Here is a 19,024-nt window from a genome sequence, read left to right on the forward strand (position 1 = left end):
AAGAATGGAACCAAACAGGAGGGCTTAGGAAGGACACAAGTTTGATTGCTGTGGGCAAAGCAAAAGTAAAATATATCACAAGGATGTGGCCTGTTGGAAACACGAAGTGAGAAAACATTAATGGCTGCATGGGAAGAAAAGCACAAAGATAGCTGAGAGAGTATCAGATGCATGAGAGCTGAAAGGGGTAACTGACAATCTGTTTTCTATGCATTATGACGAGGTGAATTTGCTTCAATCATCCCACAGTATCATTAAAGAGCAACAAATATGGGTCCAATGTGAAAAACTAATGTCAAAAAGTACTGGCCACTGACCTGCAGCAGTGCAAGCCTTTCCCTACATTTTTCCCTTTACTATTGACACCCCCCATGTAATTACTAATTAGTATTATTGTTATCATATTTCCTACTTTCTGCACATTCATCATCATTATGCAGCTAAATGTGTAGTTTTCTCCTTAAATCTTTCCCATATGTCAAGTCAATCTCCCTAGACCCTTAATTATTTTAATGTTGGTCTTGGAATTCCTTCCAATTTGCAACAGATTTGTGATTTAATTTGATTTTAAAAATATGCAGAGCTGCCAGTATTCCAAAGAATTAAGATTTCAGGTGTCACTCAACTTGCTACCACCATGCTTCTTGGTAATTTATGTGGAAACAACTATTAGACTTCAGTTTACTGTGAGAGGCTATTGCAGAAGAAAAATTAAATGCTGCTGAATGCATTGACACCATTTTCAGAAAAATGTTGTTAGAAAAATCTCTGAGACTCATAAAGACCTAGATAGGCTGGGGCGGAGGAGGAGGGAGGCCTAGCAAGGTCCAGCTGGATACCCCCAGTTAAAGCCCAGTGGGTTCAACACATCTTTCATTGCTTTGAGTAGGCCTTCCATACGGCCAAGTCAAAAAGCCCGAAGACCAAAGCCATTCATCTGTTCCACTCAGCCCTTTTATTTCTAAAGAAGTACTTCATCCCTTCCGTCTATTTAGAGTCTGAAGAATAAACCCCGCAAATGTTCCCACCACAGACATGGTATGTTATATAAAAATCCTTCACAATTTTCTTTAGAAGTCAGAAAACAAACCCAGGAGCATGAACCTGACAGTACCAGGCTGTAATGCACAATAATGGCCTCACAGACTTAGAATCTCCACCTATTTTGCCATCTCCTTTGGCTTCTAAGCTATTTCTTTCTAAAAGCAAGCAGGAGCAAAAAATCAGCATGACTTAGCTTAAGTGAAAATGAAAAGGAAAGACAACATTGTCTGGAATGGATTTAGCAAAATGGTTATGAAAAAACGTTACAAGGTCCACACGCATTTAAAACATGCCCGCAGGAGTGGTCCCCCACAGCTCAGCACTGCTGTGGGGATGGACGTGGCTGCTCACGGGGCTGGACCATGCTTGGAAGAAGTGGGCCACGATTTGCAACATACCTGATATGCTTTTAATAATCAGTTAGGAATTCACATGTATTTACTGCCAAAGTATAGCACAATTGTAATACCTCACTGGTGTGAGGGTACAAAGTTGTAGAACACTCACTTCTCTCTCTCTAAAAAACAAACAAACAAACAAACAAACAAACAAACCCAAAACCTAAACATGAATTTGCTAAACCCCATAGATGACAACATGTACAAACATTAATGCGAAGAGTCTGGTTTATATGCTAACACACTCCATACTTCCTATGTCTGTCTTACATTCGGTCATTTATCATCTTACCCAGACCTCGGGTGCTGATGGGGAGCCCCAGTGCCTCCCACTCGAGTACCACTGGGTGTGAAACACGAAACAGCTCCTGGGGAAGGATTCTCTGGGAGGGTAACATTAGCTGCGTTACCCTCCCCACAAGTGTCACCTCCCCCTCTTATGCTGACTGGAAAGAAAAAAAAAAAAAAAAAAAAAAAGAAGGTGGCCCATGAGATTACACAGAAACTGAGCCTTAAAAATCATCTGGGGCTCAGAAAATCCATGGCTTCTCCAGGCCACGGCATGCATCTTCCTCTGCCTTCATACGATCTAAGGAGGAGGCACTAAATCTCACAGGGTCTTTGTTCTTCTGTTCCATTTTTGATGGGTTACTTAGATAGGTGAGTGGTCCCAAGGCAGGAAACTAAAGACATCTGTTCAGACTAAATGTGATTAACCATCCACTGCGGCTAGTCAGAACTCCTCACTGTGAGAGCCAAGCGCGAAAAAGAGAGAGCTCTCATCTCTCATTTCCTAACTTCTCTCTTTTCCATTAAAAAAAAAAATAATAAATGGTGCAAGAAGGGATATATATGTATTGCACTGTTCAGAGCACTGCTACCAGCTGCAGATTACACAGCAGCCCGAAAGACTGGAGGTGACACTGGCTGCAACCTTGTTTCCAGAAGGAAAACTTTCTTTTTTCCAGCTAAGAAAACAGCCCGTGCATTTTTGTAATCCCAGGCAGAGTAAGGATGTAAGTGTTACTATTCCAGAAAAATACTAAGGCGTTCAGATTTAATCATATCTAACAGTGATGGTGCAGCGTACTGCTACACATATAAAACTACCCCAGCAGAGACTCGTGCCATTTTCTGCCTTCCTTCCCCCAGCACACCACCATTACATTTCAGCGTCTGTGAAAAGCAAAGTGGAAGGGGAATGAGATGATACCAATGTAGGGAAAGCATGGTAGCCCAGGGCATATTTTTTATGCCTTTAATTTGCCGTTTGTGCACCCATTTGGCATATGGGTGCAGCTTAGGACTCATCTCCCTTCTCATAGCTATGATTGATTTCTGAACATAAAATCAGTCACTAACAACAGATTTCTGTGTAAATATGGTTGTGACTAACTGAAGCTAACCCTGCGAATCTTGCTTCCAAGATGAATACAAATAACAAAATCTGAAATTGATGTCTTCATTACATCCTTTGTTGTGAAAATCAAAATGTAATTCAGATCTATTGTAAAACTTGCAATAAACACGCCAGGAAGAAAGAGACTGGAGCTGTTCTGGAAGCAGCTATATGCTGTTTAAATCAGTCTTTTGTGCCCAGGACTCTGACAGAGATAGATAGCACAGACTTCTTTTCAAATGTCTCATACAGGAGAAAAACCCTTCAATGTCACTGATTTCATGTCTCTTTTTTATCTTGATCAATGACTGATAAATTATATATGTGTGCATAGAATGGAACAATAAGGCATTTTACGTTAGTCTGCAGGCAAGCTGCGTGGACATCACTCACATCATAACTTGCCTAATCAAAGTTCAGGTATAATTCCTCAACGTCTCCTTCCTGCGCTTCACCTATCCTGTGCAAACAATGACATATTAATGCCAAGCTACAGAACATTTTCTTTCTGCTCAGTAACATTCCCAAGGATGTTCTACCAGAGCTTCTGGTCCAGCTTACAATAAGTCAGCTATTTTATGCACAGCTACAGTTCCGTAACTGGATTCGATCACGCAGCATTACAAGGAACAGTGTGACTTGAAATATATTTTAAAAATTTAACAAGTAGTAACACACAGGGTCAGTTGTCGCTTGTTTGCCCTATTCTTGTTATTCCTGAACTGGATTGAAAATCTGCCTCCTCTTCAGTTTCATTGATATTTCAGCCGGCAAATTAAACCCAGAATTGCCGATGAGGCAAATAGAGACTTGCCAAGAACTCTAAATTCTGCAGAAGGCAAAAGAAGGTTGAACGGCTAAATTTAGTTGCAAACGCTGGCAAAAACCAAAGTGCATCAGACTCTCTGTACACGAGTACTGAGAGATTTGAGCAGAATTGCATACTGTACAACCACGCCAACATAAGTCCTGGAGCTTTTGGTAGTTTCTGTAGTATGCGTGCAGTACCAAGGTGCCCCTAAAATACTCAAGGTTGCCTTTGCACATAAGAGATGTCTGTGTGAGGCTTCTGCAGCACGGCTCTCACAAGCAGTTGGCAAGAGGCATCTTCATAATACCCTTCTGCAGCAGCTGAGAACTGATGCTATCGAAGCTGATGCTTCCAGCTATCTCGAGGAAAATAGAAAAGAGCAATGCAGAAATTATGCCCTACAATATCCATTTTTTGTGTGAATTACATAAACAGAGACTATCCAACGGTAAGAATGTAAATGTATTTTGCATATCAGTGTTTGAATTGGTTTTAAAATACCATTCCTTTTACAGACATCTTTCCCACTTTCCATTTTTGCAAGATGTAAACATCAGGCTTTTGTATGGACTATGGAATACATCAACTATTCTGTGCAGCTTCTACAATAAATCTGATTATTAGAACAAAAAAGAAATATGGAAAACCTAGAAAATTCTGTTAAGGACAGTGCACAGAGTTACTTTCACAGATAGGCTAAGTTCAACAGGGTACTCTTCACAAAACCTTTCAAAAATATCTCCTTAATTTGCAGAGCTCTGACTCTTTGGTCTGTCATGATTGCTTTTCTCCTTACTGTCCTGCTTTTCTGCCAGATAAAAAGGCTTAGTTTATGCCTTTAACTTCAAGAACTAGCACCATCATGACAACAAAAATTGAGCTTAACCAAAATAATTTCCAGCTGCAATGAATGGGCCGTGAGCTCGTGATGCACAGTGAGGTGTGCTGGGAACGGACAAGCTGCTATCTCGATTCTCAAAGTGCAAAAATTTCTACTTGCTGCTTTCTACAATCAAAAAGGCAGATTAAATTGATAGACTTAAATAGAGCAAATGCAAGGTTGGCTGAGACAGGTTGAGATCCCTAACACACTTTACTGCCTTCATTCTCTAAACAAAACATTTTTTGAAAATACTTTTCCTTCTCAAGTCCTAGATATCATTTGTTTAGCTGTATGTCATTAAGGCTCCACTTAAATTAAAATCAAACAAATAAACAAACCAAAAAAAGACAATAAAGGGAAGTATAATGAGTTTTTCTTGTAAACTACTTGCTTTAAAATACCACAGTATGCTGTAAGAGAAAATAATCCTTGGGAAAAGTCAGCTATACCCAAGTATAATGGCCTAGACTAAACCTATTGGTCTGTCTGCAGGACAGAAAAGTAATGTTATTAGCATCATAAACTCCTTCCCACTGTTATTTTGCAGTGATTTATTAACATACACATCTTTCAGCAGTCCTGTAAACATGGTCAGTGTTTCTACTACACCGAGCTCATGTTGGTTCTCAGAACAGAAGAAGTTTCTTTGGGAGAGACAATACTAAGCAATCTAGTAGTTTAAACCTCCATAGACACCATGTTAAAGCCACAGCATGATACCCTCCCTACTTGAGTTCACTTCATCACTTAGATTTATATCTGGGCAAATGGGTGCACATGAAAGTCTCCGAAATCAGGAGCTTTAATAGATGGTAAAACCAGCAAAGAGCAAATAATTTGCTGAGGGGTGAAAAACCTATAGCAGTCTCATGTACAAATATATACACTTGCCACCTGCTTTAATACAGTGCTATAATGTAAATGCTCTGTGTCACTCATGTAGACTAAAACAAGCACAAAATGCCAGTTACTGATCAAAGCACATGACTTTAAATGTATCCTCTGTTTCCTTCAATTTTTAAAACATAATTAACCTTTCACTCACTAGTTGTTTGATAGAAATGTCATGCAAGAGTCTCTTAAGTCTACATACATCAATAACTGAGCACTGCCTCCACCGGAGGGGGTCGCAATAGTTGTGGAACCAGAAAAAAAATGCAGTTATTTTGTGACATACACACTTAATGATGATAGGTTGCCATTCATCAAAATTCTACCACCCAACAGGCACTGCATCCTCATGGTTGCCTCTCAGTATCCAAAATTCACTATAATTTAACTCCAGAAAAACTCCAGGTCCCAAACGACAGTGAGTAGCATTGCTCAGCCGTACAGAAAGTCACTGCGTGACTTACAGTTCCTCTGGCCTAGAGAGTCCTAAGATTTGAAATCTTAAAAAACTCTTTCATCTATTTTGCTTCCTTTTGCATTAACTTTTCCCAGCTTGATCAAGGGAAAGGTGGAAAAGAAATAATTTATTTTGTCACCCATCAGGCTGATTTCACAGGGAACTATTATTTACAAATGTGGAGCCAAAGTCAATTTGGAATGTGAGATCTGTAATGGATTTCCAGCAAGTTTTATGCCAGTTTGACTGTCCAGAGCTCTTGAACTGCACTGAATTTCACAACAGTACGTTTCAGCAAATATGAGGAATGCAATGTGTGGAGTACTGAGAAATAACTTTATTGTATTTATAGGCACCGAATGCCCCTGTGAAGTTGTTTGCAATGGTTTACCATTCGCAGAGTTCAATCAGAACAGCAAGTTAAGGGAAGCAAAGCGGAGAAAGTATCACAGTGATTTAGTTTAAGTCAGTCCTAAAGTAATCCCAACATTCACTCACACTCAGTAGGTAGTGAAACAATTGCTTTATTCCTCAACTGAGGGTGTGGGAAACACGAAAGAGTGATCAGAAACATACTGGTTGCTTCAGAAAGGACCTGCAAGCAGCCTATAACTTGGTCCTTCAAGAACTGGGCTTACTGCAGTAAAATAGTGCTTGCCAGTGTATGTGAGAAGAATGTCGAGTACAGGTAAGACAGTACGCACAAAAATCACACGTATGTGGTTTCAAATCTATGTCCCTGAGTGCTGTGCATGTTTGGGTGAGCAAATTATGCCAGTTTATGAAGAAGCTGTTTCTGTACCAAGACATATCTTTGATGCTCAAAAATGTCAAGACATAATGGACAGAATTAAATAAATTTAGAAATGAACTTCACAGTGCTGTCTCCACATTCTGAATACTCTCATCCATTTATATCCAGCTTTACTGTTAGATAACTCCAAAAAAGTTTTACTGAACAAATATATTCTCTTACAGAAAGAGCTAATGCATTCCCTTGTGCACACAAAATAGTGGTACTATTTTGTTCACATACGTTTTTCTTCACTGAGAGAATGTGCCACATCTTTGAATCACATTTGTTTTATCTGCCTAGTAGGAAAAAACACATTCCCCCCAGGAACACTTACGGTCAGCCTGGCTCTGATACAGAAGGCTGTTTTAAATGTTCAGTGTTCATTCCATAACCCTAAAATACCTTGCAATAAAAGAAGACTAGAAGACAGAAAGTCAGTATGAACCCAACACCTCCTCTAGAGCATCTACTGGCAACAGAGCAAAGAGGGAAGATACAGAGGTAAGCCCGACCATGTTGTCCAGTGGCTCAAGGCAGGCAGAGCTCCTGCCCTCTGAACTCAGGATTCGGGTGGGAAACCTCCCCGATGCAGGAGAATTCAAACTGAGGAAAACGGCCACTTCTAACATGCAGCAAGTTTAACTCCATCAAAAGTCTGCAGAAGAGTCATTATACTCCAAGTGAAGCTGTACTGGTATGCCACATGAAAACCGAGTAACCCATAGCACTGCTTTTGCTCTCTTATTTTTCCCTTCAGCCTCTTCCCTTCACCTTTTTGATCGGCACCCAAAACCATGCAGACCTATGAGACAATCCAGACTGCCTTACAATTTCAGGCAAACGATACAACATACACATAATCTGTAAAATGCCTTAGCTTTTCTGCACTGTATCCTTGTGATTATTTTGCTGTTTATTCTGTTTAAAATTTCACATAGACGTTCTGTGACTCTAACAAAGATTAACTTTAGAAGAATCGTATCAGTGCTCCTAAATACCATCATCCCATTATTTCCTTTCACAAATATACAGCTCTTACCTGTACATGAATAATCATCAATGCGTATATATCCTGTTTTGCAGATGCACATAAAGGATCCTGGTGTATTTACGCACATGGTATTCTCACGACAGTAGTGCCGTCCTTCAGCACACTCATCAATATCTGTGAATAAGGCAAAGGGGAACACGAGTCAAATTCAGCGGCGTTCTTTGCAATCTCTCGATACACCACTATTCACTTCCATCAGTACTGGGTTAGACTGAAAAGTTACTTCAACAGCAATGCATTTCGGAAAGTTTTGGGGCTTTCTCCTTTAAAAAAAACTGCTTGAAGTGTTAAAACAAGACAAGCAGCATGAGCTTTCTGTGAACAGCTGTTAGTGGAGTTACAAAGAAGATTACATTGGCTTACATCTTTCCTGTTGAAGTGCCTACGATGTTATTCCTATGATTTAAATAAGAAGAAAACCAAAATAACTGGGGTCCCAAACAGCAAACCAACTGCCTCAGCACTGCAATGTCATCCATCACTGTACCTGTACAGTCACATCAATATACAAACACACTACTATAGGCATACTATATGCCTTTGATCTAACAGGTATTATTGTTTGGGAAGAAATGGTAAGGAACATGGTAAGATCTGAAAAGACACTGGAACTTATTATAAGTTTCTCTTAGAACTATAAAGTAGCCAATCGGTAATTTTAACATATATAAACACATATATCTATATCTATACATATCTACATACATATGTATATAGATACATATACACACACCATATCTGAAAGGAACCTGAAAGAATCTGATTTATATAAAGACCTGCTCTGACAAATTGCAACTTTATAAAATACTCGTTGGGGTGGAATACCTGCTGCAGTGTAAAGTCCTAGAGCAAACTCCGGACATAAATCACTGTAGGCATGGACTTCAAAACCTGATTGGTTTTGGTGTTCCCTTGGGCTGCAAAATTAGATGTATTTCTTGTAGCAGGTTATACTTCAATGATAAGACAGAGAAAGCACCACAAATAACAAAAAAAGTTTTGCACACTACTATTATGCCACAAAGAAGAAAAGCTATATTGATTTGGAAGTGCTTAGCAGCATGCTGTTCCTGTAATAATGATAAAGACAGCATTACTGAGATGCTCTGTACATCTAGTTATATTATCATGCAATGTGCCACTGAACCTTGCTAGAACAGTATGTTAAAAATCAAAAGGGTGGATTGTTGGCTTGGGTATTTTCATGCTCATCAGTTTTGATTTCCTCCCTGTTTTCAATGATGTTTACAGCTTTCAGAGTTGAAAGTAAAATCTCTGGATGGAAAACAGTGTTGTGGTCCAGAGTCTGCTGATAGTTCAAAACAATAGACTGGATATATAAACTCAAATCAGGGTTGACTTCTTAATGTTTTGATGCTAAATGTCAACAGCGTTAACTCCTGTACTTTACTCCTGTTTAGGTCGTATGCTTATCTCCCAATTCTTCCTCTCTTCCCAGTGTCTTTAAATCAATAGCTATTTACCAATGGCACTCATTGCCTGCTTTTTTTTTTTTTTTCCTTTTACATTCCCAGAAGAAAATTTGCCTTCCAGTACAAAACAATGCGACACACTGAATATTAGCGATTCTGATTTCCTAACTTCATTCAGTTTTGAAAAAAACTTCTGTTTTCCCCAGTTTCTCTGCCAAGTGCAACCGTTCTGCTGGAGAAGCTGGCGGCAGTTGGCTACAAACCATTAAGGTGTCCACCGCGAATGCTCAGGGTGGTAAGCCCAGCCTGCTTTGCACATTGAGTTCCTAAGAGTTTCACAGCCAGTATACTTCAGCTGGTTTCCTTCCCTTCCTTTCCCTGTAAGCTCTGCAGGCACAGAAGAATGATGGCTCTATCAGGGTGTTGGATTGGAAAAGCTGATTTTGTAATTTTCATGTACATACATACACAAACAAACGTGTATTTAGAGTGAGCACAGTGTGTATACTGAGGCTCAAAACACATTTTGTGAAAGTCATCTAAGAAAGCAAAAAAAAAAAGTGACGCTATCACAAGACTACCGCAGAGGCAGCTGCTTTTGCACAGAAAGTGGAAAATGGCACAGATCTCCTGACATACAGATGTTCTGCAGAAACATAAATGTGCAGTATGCAAAACCCACCAGCAGTTACAACATATGCCTCAGCTACTACCATGAACGATGCAACTTGTGTCTTTCATAATTCCAGTTCACAACTCCATATTAAATTAATGGTGTTGATTTGTATTTAAGTAACAACATCAGTCTTCGAGTAATTAGAGGCCTTATGTTCTTGGCATCAACAGACTGCCTAGGAGCCGGCTTTGGCACCCTCAAAAGCATTAAATCGAACTTTCTGAAAACTATATTAATGATTGCTTTGGCACGTAAATAGCCACAGGAGACTCAAAACGTTAATGGTTTTCATTTTGCAGTGAAAAACTTAAAGCCAGAGCTACTTTGATTCAAACCTCCTAATTTAGAAGTGTTCTAAATAAAAGCTTTCATTTTGCCAACATACCACATATCGAGGTTTTGCACAATGTTTTATTTATAATTGCCTTTATTTCAAAACCTTGCTTGTTCAATTGTTAAAAAAAAAAAAACCAAAAAAACCACAACTCATCAGGTTAACTTTGAAATGTTTCATTTGAACAAATCTGATTTTTTTTCTTCAAACTGATTTGCAAAGATATCGTCTGCGTTTTTTACATGCCCACTGGAAAACAAAACTCTTTCCCACCCAGGTCTCTAGAGAGCCTGTACAGAATGCTAAGGAAATAAAGTGATTATTATTGCTACTATCACATTATTATATTACATTGGCACCTGAAGACGCTAACCAAGTGTCAAAACTCCATCGCTCTACGCCATGGACGCACAGCTGATAAGAGGCAGCTTTTACAAACAGTTTGCAACTTTAGCACTAAATTACATTGCCACTGGACACAAAAGATAATTAATACAGAAAGGGCAAAGTAACAGTCAAATGACAACTAGTCACACAGAGATTGCCCGCACTAAAAACATGTGACTCCATTCCCCCTTTAGCAATCTATGTGCAAGATTTGTATACATTAGGGTAAGGTATTACAGATCAAGGAAGACTGAACTGGGACAGGGAAAGAGCCCAACATCTGTTCTCTTTCAAAGCTACCAAAATAAAAGCCTTTTCATCCTGCTTACTGGTTGAAACGCTGGTGTAGCCTTTTATTCACCTTTAGATACAAATGCACTAAGTACAACAGCAAACCTGATGCATTTCAATATCTAAGAAAGCCTACAACATTTATCTTAATTTTCCCCTGCCAAAAAGCCTAGTTAGCATATTAATGCGCATTAATGTCTTACTGTTTAGCCAGTAAGATGCTGAAGTCAGTTCAATAGGATGAATGCACCACTCCAATGGCTCTACACATTCAACAATAAAGACTTGTGTGCTTGAAGTCTGTGATGTGATACTGAGCCACCAGCTGTGATGTACTGACAACAATGTAGTCATGGAGATCATCAACCTGCTCTATTCCCAGTGGAACAGAGAAAAGAGGCATCTCTGGGAAAATTGTTTAGTGCAAAAGTGTTTGGAATCTGCACTTCAATGATTTATTTATACTTGCAAAAACATCAAAACAACAACAACAACAAAAAGCCTTTCTTTATCCCCCCCAAGCACTCAAACAAAATTTATGCAAAATATATAACCCAGGAAAAGTTTCCCTGTATCCCTTCCTCCCGCACCCTAATGAGTTTGCTTCCCCAGAGTGAAATTCCCAGTTATGTTTTACAATCCCATTAATGAGAACTTGACCTGCAATCTATAAATCATTGTTGACTAAAGCCTCACGCTAACAAACAAAGCCTCTCCTTAGGCCTCACTATCCATCATTGCCTTTATCCACCACAAAAGGCTGCCAGAACAAATGAGTCTGGTACTAAGTCAGTAAATCTGGGCTGTAAAGAGAGAAGGCTATTTCCAGAACTGAGGATCCTTTATGGATAGTGTCCTGCCTCCAGCCATTTCCTTTAAAGCTCAATGGCATCAGTGATCTCCCTGGTCACACTTACAGAGGCACACGGTGGGCAGGGAGATGCTCTTGTAGGATTTTTGCAACAAACAACATTAAGTACCTAGGAAGAGAGCAAACGGGAGCATAAAAAGCTTTATTTACAAAAATGGTGCAAAAAAAGTGCATCAAAAATTACCCTGAACACAAGAGTAGAGTAGATTAGACCTATAATTTAAAAACAAAACAAACAAAACCCCACGGGTTTTGTGTTAATGAAAGGTTCTGTCTTCACAGCCCATAAATATGAAGAAGCCCCACATTTACCTGCTGAAGAGGGTAATGCTTTTCCACCTCCCACACACAACTTCATCAGCAAATCTCCATCCTGACCTGAGGGTTCCACTGCTAAGAGCAAGGGCATCATTTACCCACCATTCCTGTGAATTTTGGGCCTCTCTGCTAAGAATCCCAAGGACGGATGCCAGTAATGATAGTCACCATAAAGGGCCTTCAGGATCTTGTTTTTATCACTCCTGACCTGACTCTTACAGAAATAGACAAGCTGGGAAAGGTTGAGACTTTCTCATCTGGTCCCTGACCTAGAAAAATAGCATTGCAGGATCAGCAGTTGTTTCTGACCAATGAAGGGACTACAAAAGAGGAGAATGAACAGTGACCGATCACAGCAACCAATACCATTGAAAAAGGTGAACGGGGATTTAAAACCAACACAACCTATCCTGCATCCTGGACAGGGTCACAAAGGAAAAAAAGTTCTGAGTAAGTTTGGTCTTGTTCACCTTGTCTCTCCTCCCATCTTCAACCCATCCCCTCAACAGCCCCTCCTCCTTAAAAGAAAAAGGATAGACCGTAACTTTCATAACTGAAGCCAGCTCCCACCAGCTTACCCATCTGTGAAAGTATTGGTTTTCTTTCCTTCCACCACCAAACACACTAACTCGTTCTCAAACACTTCCTTCCCAATTGCTCAAGTGTTTAGTACATTAAAACTTCCCAGTCCACTGCTCCAATAAAAATGGTCTTAGTAGGGTCTCACCCACTTCCCCGACCATATTTCCAAGCTCCTATTCTCTCCAGGCTCCCTTCACTTTCAGCTACAACTTGGTTTCAATATCTCACGTGCTTTGGTTTCCACAACACTATCCTCCTATGCATCTCCTGCGTATACCCTTTCTCACTCAATGTCTAAGAGGACAAAATTTCTCAGGGCTCTGGCACAGCCCTTGCTCTTCCTACTCCCAGTACCATTTCTAGGCTCTCCCATCACCAGGCAAGCCTATGGTTTAACTACTACTGTTACTCCAGTCAGTCACAAACTGATCACTGCACTTCTGTTTTGTTTTGCTCTATCACATCCAGTGCATCAGTTTTTCCAACTGACATAGTCCACAAAGGATGTTAACATCAACGTCAATCAAAATTGTGTATTTTCTCACAATCTCCCGCATTATTTATTCCAGGTGACTGCACCACCATAGTTATCATCACTCATACCCTCTATAGATAAACTTCAGCTTTTTCTTCTCCTTATATATATAGCCCTGTGCCTTTGGTGTTACCAACAGCCAGTAAAAGGCCTAGCTCCAACAGCAAAATTACCAAGTGGTCACGTGTATACGATCTACCTCTGAAACTGGGGGGTTTGTTGTTGGGTTTTTTTATTATGTTTATTTTTGCCTACCTTTCTGCAGTTGTGTGTCTCTTCTTTCCCCAAAGAGAAAAGCACTAAGACCTAAGGAATCATAATATAACTAACTTGGGGAACCAACTACAAGAACATACCCCATGTATTGAGTTAAAACATACAAAAATAACCTCAAGCATACACAAAGGCCAAGGAGAAAAAACAAAATAACCTTCCACCGTCCCCACCACGCTGCTCCCAGCAAAGAACTTGGGCCACTAACTCACTGTAGCAATGTATAGGGAGGGTAAGAGAGGAAATGGGCAGCTACTTGTGTCTATTGATTTTTATTGAATTATTAATGGACCTTAAGAGAAACTGGGTGAGTTGGATAAGTGTTAGCACTGTTGTAATTGAACTAATAAGAGGTCATTATATCTTGACTAGACTGCTAAAGCATCAATTAGACTAAAAATAAATTCTAATTATGGCATCTTCACACAAGGTGTGTTCTTTCCTCACCCATAACTAAACTGCATAGATAACACATACACATATTGTATGCATCTTGTTGCCTTTCCTTTCATATTATTTTAAATCTCTAATCTTTGCTTAAGTTCATGATTTCTCTGTCCATCTCCTGCAGCCTGAGAGGGGGCTATTAGGACAGAAAATACTCTTAAAATAAAAACAAAGTCACTCAAGGTCTACATTCCTTGACAGAAGCTCTATATAGCTTTGAAAGGACACAATACAACATTACAGCATTTCAGAAATATCATTTTTAACAGTACAAAGAGTTGTTTTTATTTCAACTTGCCCCAGTTTTTGGAAAGGAAGACAGACAATTGAGATAAAACTGTCCTTGTTAAACATGTAGTAGTAGATATTGTTCGAGCTACCCATGCAAGTGAGACTCTTGGAAGAAAATGAAATCTTCATCTCAGTCTCATGAAAACATCACTGGACCCCACAGACATTATGTAATTTAAAATATATATATCACACAGGAAATTTTTGAAAACAAATATTGTCTGCCATCATGTAATGTTTTACTTGGCAAACTGCATCTTCTTACTATTTAATATCTTATAATTAATTCATATGGTAGTGTATACATGATAAAACAAGTAATTATATATAGTTATCTGTCAGACATGAAAGCATCCCAGGGCGCCTTTCCTTAGGCACCAAATAACTAGTCTGATGTAGCTGCATACTGAGAATAAAAAGGATGTTGTATATGATTAATTAGTGAATTCCAAAAATCAGAACAACTTACTGAGATTCCAGTTCATGATCCATCCCCCTTCAGCACTGCACTCAGTCAGAAATAGGTCTTTAAATTTGACTTGCAAAATTATCTTTTTCTTTTTTTTTTTTTTTAAGTATGACAGCTTCTCAACATTTTGAACTGTAAATGTCAAGAATTTATAAATACTTGCCACTGTTAGTGGTTTCGTTTTCCCCTATTTTAAAAGGGGAGCAAGGAGCATTAATATTTTCATACAGAAACTACAAATATATATCAGATTCTTCTCAGGAAAAGACAGCACAGACTGTATTGCACATGTATATTTTAAAACTCCTCATCGGAAGACAGATGCACACGTAACAGGATAGTACCTGTAAGCTGTGGTAAGGGCCCTGTGGGTGGGTTAGACTGTATTTGGGGTTTGGGTAGGGTCTAAAGCACGCAGCACATTCCTACAAGCTATCCAGTAGATTACTGCCCGCTCTACAGAAACAAGTGGCCGTACCACAACTCGGCTGTCTCTCAAGGTACTAGTTAGAGTACCGTAACAGATACAATCCCTGTGGCTGCTATTGTTCTGCACTCTTCATAAAAGAATATTTATCTTAAATTCAGTTTGGGTTCATGCCAGGCATTTCTGTGTCTTTGTTACAGCTGTTGGGGATCCAGCCTCTACGTACCATTAAGACGCGTCGCACTTTTAGACTGAGGTTTTAAAAGTTACAAACGAAAACCCACCAGCTGGCTGTGGGTACTCTTCAGCACAGTGACAGCATCTAATTCTTTCAGTAGTCAAGGATACGTGTTGCATCATATTGGCCAAGTACAGTAATCAACAACACATTTTTTCTTTAAGCAAGTGTAATATTGAGAAGAGTGTTTCACCCCAGCTACTAGTGAAAACTGGAGAGAAAGGAAAACAAGAACAAAATTAAGGCTTCAGTTTCTTTTCTCTTTTGCTTTGAGGTTGCAGATTTAAGCAATTTGTATGAAAACTTTCACCTTAATTTCTCATTTAAAACCAAAATGCAACATATGCTTTTATTGCCGGTGGAAAAGGGCTGCTCTCAGTACAATAAAGCATCGCCTTACGAGGCACTGCTAGCACAGCGGAGTTTAAAAAAGTTTCCAAGAGGCTCCCTTTATATGATTAGTTTCAGCTTTTTTTTATCATAGTAACATCACTGTCACTCTTGGACAATGGTGGATGATAGAAGCAGTCTGAACACACTTCCTGTAGAAGAAATTAAAATCAAATAACACTGAATCACATCCTGCAATTTGTCCACATATAAACTATCCTACTGCTACAGGCGGTGGGACTATCTGTACCCCAGTATGCTCCACACTTTATATCCCTGGTGTCAGGGATACTACTTGTACACTTTAAGTTAGGAATATGCTTTATTACCTTCCTGAATAAGAGCCTTGGCAGACAAGAAGGATTTGGCCCACTCTGACACACTGACACATTAGAACTGGCCAGATAATTCTTCATATTTAGATTTCTTAGGAACATAATGATGGAAATAAGTACTGCCTTTGTTGAGAAAAAATATTAATAATTAATAATATATTAATACTGCTTAATATTAATGTTTAATTTTAATATTAATAATGTTTAATTACTTTTTAATAGAGATTTGGAAATAACATTCTGCCCTCCTGGAGCGAAAGTTTTTCTTTCTGCTTGAATAGTTTTCCAACCCAACCCAAAATGACAAGGTAATGACTCAAACACTGCCAGTTGATGGAGACAGAAACTTTTATTTCTTAGCTATATGTGATACTATTGCCACATCTCACTTCTTACAAAAAAGAATTTATGTATGAACAGAGAAGCTTGGGTGACCTTCCCAGTTTCACAAAACTAACAGTACTGCAGAGCTCCTAAGCAGGACTCTCACTGAAAAAATATGGTGCATACCATGAAGACAGCAAAGCTAGCAAATAGCCCAGTACTGGTTATTAAAGACCCAGACGACTTAATAAAATATATTTTAATACTCTGGGGTTTATCTCTATTACAGAGGTCTCTACCTTACTTACACTCTCCTCAATATCACACTTGCTTAAAGAAAAAATGTGTTGTTGATTACTGTACTTAGCCAATATGATGCAACATGTATCCTACTGCAATTTGATTACTATCTTTTATCTTTTGTAAGATTTCTTCTCTTCACTGCAATCCGTAGAAATCAGGTGTATTCTGAAAATGTACTTTATTTTTGTAATCCAGTAGTTAAAAACAACAATATTAACAGTAAGGTTAACAACAGATTGTACTAATTAGGTAAGTGAAGAAGTGTAATGTTTTTGCTGTTAGGGAAGAGGGTTGAATAATGCATTAGTATTTTACCCAAACACAGGGATAAATTAGTAAGTCTTTCCAAGCAGAATGAGAACATACAGCTCCGAGCTAAGGGAAACCTGAAGAGGTCCAACCAAGTGGCACTTCGATGGGCTTCAGACATTTATTCTGGAGAGACACAATTCATCCTCTAAGACTGCTTACTTCCCTCCACTGACTAAGACTCAAATCAAGCCAGCTTATTCAAAAGCAGATTTCTAAACTGAAGACCTTCTGCCCTCGAGGGACAAGCATCAGTGAAGCTGATACAATTCTCAAATGTAGAAAAAGTCACTCAGTCTTTGGTCTCGTTTCAGCTGCTACACTTGAAACTGGGACAAACATGGCAACAGCAGAGAAACTAGCAGGGTTACTGAGGAAAAATGATAAATTAGAATAAAAATGGAAAATGGTTTCACAGAAATTTGTTTAATAACATTAAATGATCCCAAATTGTTAAGATAATTTAGCTAGGTTGTGTACTGCGCAACTAGTACAACTAAATGCCCAAATATAAGAAAATAAACATTATGGTCCACACACCCGTAAGGTAAATCTGGGATGTGTGGAGCATTGACCCTAGTCAGCAATTCAGCACCCACCAGCCGCTCGCTAGCTCCCCCCTCCAGTGGGATAGGGGAGAGAATCAAAAGAGCGAAAGTGAGGAAAAACTCATGGGTTGAGATAAAGACCGTTTAATAAGTGAAGGGGGGAAAAGGGGGAAAAAAGTGATTCGAAGGCAATCACTCTCCAGCTCCTACCAGCAGACTGATGCCCAGCCAGTCGTCTAGCAACAGCTGCCTTAGAAAGAGTAGCCCCATTTTTACTGCTGAGCACGACGTCGTATGGTCTGGGATATCCCTTGGGCCAGTTGGGGTCAGCTGTCCCAGCTGTGTCCCCTCCCAATCTCTTGCCCACCCGCAAGGCACTGACTGCGGGGAAAGCGAGAAACGGAGACGGCCTTAACACCGTGCAAGCGCTGTTCAGCAATAGCTAAAACATCCCTGTTAGCAACACGGTTCTAGTCACAAATCTAAAACACAGCACCATACAGGCTGCTACAAAGAAGATTAACACCATCCCAGCCAAAATCAGTACATGATGTAAAACCGCCCCTGTATCAGGCAAAATCCTCTTGATAAAGCAGCAAATAACCAGGTTTTCTCAGATCACGTTCAGTTCTGGTGCTTACAAAAGATTACCGCATTCTCCTGTTTTCTTTCTTGAGCCTACTGTCCTCTTCTATTTAATCAGCAATCCTTGGCAACACTTCTGAAGTGAAATCGGATTTTGCACAGAGATAGTTGAGCACTATTATTAAATCAGAAAATCGGACTTCAAGCAATCCTTCCAAGTGCAGTCTCCAAAGGGTACAAGTAACACCTCCTCCCCAAACACATCTTTCAAGGACTGCCAAAAGCGCATGACAGTGCATGGAAACAGCTTAGGTTCAAGGATCTGAGAAGAATACCTAAAGCTGCCATCAAGCAGACTATTTGCAAACCCATCTTATTTGAAATACAGATATATTTCACTCCTCTAGATGCATCAGAATATCTTGATAGCCAAGAGTCACAAGCTTTATCCTTAAAAACTTTTTCAGCATAACTCTGACACCACAAATGCAGTGGGCATTGAACACTATTTGAAATATCTCCCGGAGGGCGATCATCGGTTTGAGAGCACTGCAGGTGTTGCTTTGGGAAAAACTAATTACACTTCATCAGAACATCTGTTTTTGTAAAACGTTGATGTTAGGTAGGCTGTACACCAAGGATGCTATATTCAAAAGCACCTACACCTGGGCAGCACAGCATAATCCACACCCAACCTGCCCACAAGGTATCTCAAACTGCATAATAACCTGAGGCAGAAAGTAGATTTCAGAGTACTTGGAATAAGGCTTACAGCACAAAAATGAAAAATTCCAACTCTTTAAATATTGCTTTAAACAGTCCTCCAAGGGAAAGCTAAATGTGACATAAATATTAACAAATATTATTATTATAAAACAGAAAGGTATCCACCGTAACAGTATCTAGAGGTATCTTGGAAAAGCACCGG

The 19,024-nt window shown here is 39.4% G+C and overlaps 1 protein-coding gene across 1 annotated transcript in view; it reads right to left on the bottom strand.

Annotated features, from left to right (window-relative positions):
* NELL2 (neural EGFL like 2) overlaps positions 1-19,024 on the bottom strand; it is a 155,662-nt gene that overhangs the window by 61,803 nt on the left and 74,835 nt on the right. The window contains exon 13 of the mRNA XM_030015236.2: positions 7,719-7,844. Coding sequence (XP_029871096.1) covers positions 7,719-7,844 — 126 coding nt within the window. The remainder of the gene's footprint in view (positions 1-7,718; positions 7,845-19,024) is intronic.

The sequence above is a fragment of the Aquila chrysaetos genome, chromosome 5 (genome assembly GCF_900496995.4).
Source record: "Aquila chrysaetos chrysaetos chromosome 5, bAquChr1.4, whole genome shotgun sequence".
Taxonomy (NCBI): domain Eukaryota; kingdom Metazoa; phylum Chordata; class Aves; order Accipitriformes; family Accipitridae; genus Aquila; species Aquila chrysaetos.